General features: G+C 51.9%; 1 protein-coding gene across 1 annotated transcript; it reads right to left on the bottom strand.

The window, feature by feature from the left end:
- Positions 1 to 354: 354 nt before the first annotated feature.
- On the bottom strand, positions 355 to 1457 carry LOC124661619 (platelet glycoprotein Ib alpha chain-like). Its single transcript, XM_047199494.1, has one exon. It carries the CDS (start codon positions 1407 to 1409, stop codon positions 696 to 698), a length of 714 nt encoding a protein of 237 aa, XP_047055450.1. The 5' UTR covers positions 1410 to 1457; the 3' UTR covers positions 355 to 695.
- Positions 1458 to 2416: the final 959 nt, after the last annotated feature.

Raw genomic sequence — 2416 nt, 5'->3', positions numbered from 1 at the left:
ACTGTTAATGGCTGGAAAAGTTACATCCTGAGTCTTTACCTCTCCCCTAAGCATTTGGATGATCCCTGAAATAAGACATCCCGCTGTCAGTTTTGATTGAGTGGAGCTCAATTCTGACCAGATTTTGTATCTGTCGATTTCTTCTTCTCTTGTCTAACACCCAGATACTCTTATCGCATATCGCAGCAAACCATTGCTGTCCTGTTCTCCCGGGCAGCTCCCGGGGATCGGAATGCCCAATCAAACCAGAGGAGAAAAAATACAATGGAAGCCTGTCATATCCAACCTCATGTTCAGTTAGCGCCTGGTTGAAAACAACTTAACCACACGCAGCAATATTGAAGCTGTGTCAACTGAAACTTGAATAGAGAGGTAAGTAATAGACGCACTCCCCTGATTATTCATCTCAAATTGCACGTAGGGTCCAATCTTATCCCCAAATACTCTGGCTAAAGTCTGGCTACAATTACTACCATAATAGTGCAAATCTATGACTCGTGCCCACAGCAGCATTCTATGGAACACCATATCAGAAGGTATCAAACTAGCATAGTATTGACAAGTGCAGCGAATGCAATTTTCTATTGCTCAGAACCTTAATCGTGAGCTTCTGTCTGATGACTCTCGTCGTAAAGTAGGAGTATACAAATTGGAAGTTGTGTAAATTACACCTAGCGAGCGTGCGTGCGAGGGAGTCAGAGCGAGAGCGCAACGAGGATGGCCTGGCGGCAGCGCGCGCGCGCCGTCTCGACGCGCTCCTTGACGGTCTCCTCCTTGACGGCGGCCTTGACCATCTCGACGTCCATCTCGACGAGGCGCAGCACGCGGAAGAGCTCCGTGGCGACGCGCTCGTCGACGCCGCCCTCGGCCATGAGGATCTCCGCCTCCTCCCGAGCGCGCTCGGTGACGACGCCCGCCACGGTGCCCAGCAGCGGGCCGGACCCGTACCGGCCGCGCGCCATCAGGCCCTCGAGCTTCTCGAGGAAGTCGGCGATGGCCCAGCCCTTGGGCTTCTCCGGGGGCACGGGCTTGGTGCGCTTCCAGCCGATCTCGAAGTTGGGCGGCTCCTCCTGCGTCAGCGCCGTCCGGCGGAGGCGGCCGTCCGTGGAGATGGCGGACGGGATGCGGCGGACCACCGAGAAGGAGGTGGTCGCCGTCGCCGACGGCGGGGTCTCGTCGTCGGGGATGCTGCGGGGGTTGGCGTTGGCCTCGTCCGGGGTGGGTTCTTGCTCCTGGGTGCTCTCTTGCTGGGTGGGCTTTGTGTTTGTGGTGGTGGTAGTGGGCGGTTTGGAATTGGGCGACGCGGTGCAGCGCACGGCGGTGGTGGTAAGGGGGAGTTGGGGTTTGGGAGCGGGAGTGGGGAGGACGGGCTTGGGAGGGAGGAGAGGGTGGAAGAAGGAGGCGGCCATGGCTGATGAGGCGTGGTGGCCGGTGGGAAGGAAGAGCGAAGCGAATGGCTCTGCAATTTTGAAGTGATGACAGGTAGGTATGGGGATAAGCTCAGAAATAGGCTCTCTCTCTCTCACTCTCACTCTCGAGGGACCGGTTTGAGATTTGCGGCCCATCGGAACGAAACAAGAAAAACCGCGTCGGATTCATAGAACACACCCGCCCAGTTCGGCCTATAGGCTATAGCCCAATTTCCAAATGCTGCGACATGTTTTTTTTTTGCGACTTTCTCTGGACTAATTAAGTACAATTACAAGGGTGGGGCCAACAGGACCCACAGATTACAGAAATATCCTCAGCTGACAGGTAAATTACACTAAAGTCCTTGCTTGTCGCGTAAGGTTTTGCAAATGCTGAGAGCATCTCCCGCCTATTTCCAAATTCTCAGAGCATCTCCACCCGCGATCTGCGGTCTAAATAGTGATCCTATAGGTCTATTTGGATAGTGGCATGTTTTTGGCTCACACTGGGGCTTTCCATAAGTCCCTGGCTATTTTCAAAAACTAATACATTAATTTGCACTCCCGTGCCGGCCCATACGGACAAGGTGTCAGACACGCGTGCCAGCGCTCCTCTGAAAGTGCATGGAGCTTCTATGTGTGGTTTTGATAATTAATGATAATTCTTGTGTACTAATGTTTGCATTGGGTTATATTTGTAGGAGTTATTCATAGGCAATGCTTGAACCATATGTTGGCTTCAAGGTTGTAATAAGAAGAAATTGATGAAGAATATAAAGTGTCAAATATGTCTTGAAGATGAAGATGAAGTGAGCCCTCAAGTTTATCTTCAAGACATCAACATGATGAAAAATGAAGAAATAAAGTGCAAATTTGATGGCTCCCAAGTGCAGGAGATCAATTGTTGTACTTTTCAATAAGAAAGGTTGTCGAACCCACCACTACTAGGAAAAAGCTATTCAGTGGCGCACCACTATTCCCCATCAGTGGCGCACTGCTGGTGCGCC

This window comes from Lolium rigidum, chromosome 6 (assembly GCF_022539505.1).
Source record: "Lolium rigidum isolate FL_2022 chromosome 6, APGP_CSIRO_Lrig_0.1, whole genome shotgun sequence".
In the NCBI taxonomy this organism is placed as follows: Eukaryota; Viridiplantae; Streptophyta; class Magnoliopsida; order Poales; family Poaceae; genus Lolium; species Lolium rigidum.
The sequence above is the reverse complement of the archived record's forward strand: the minus strand, read 5'-3'. Positions and strand labels throughout refer to the sequence as shown.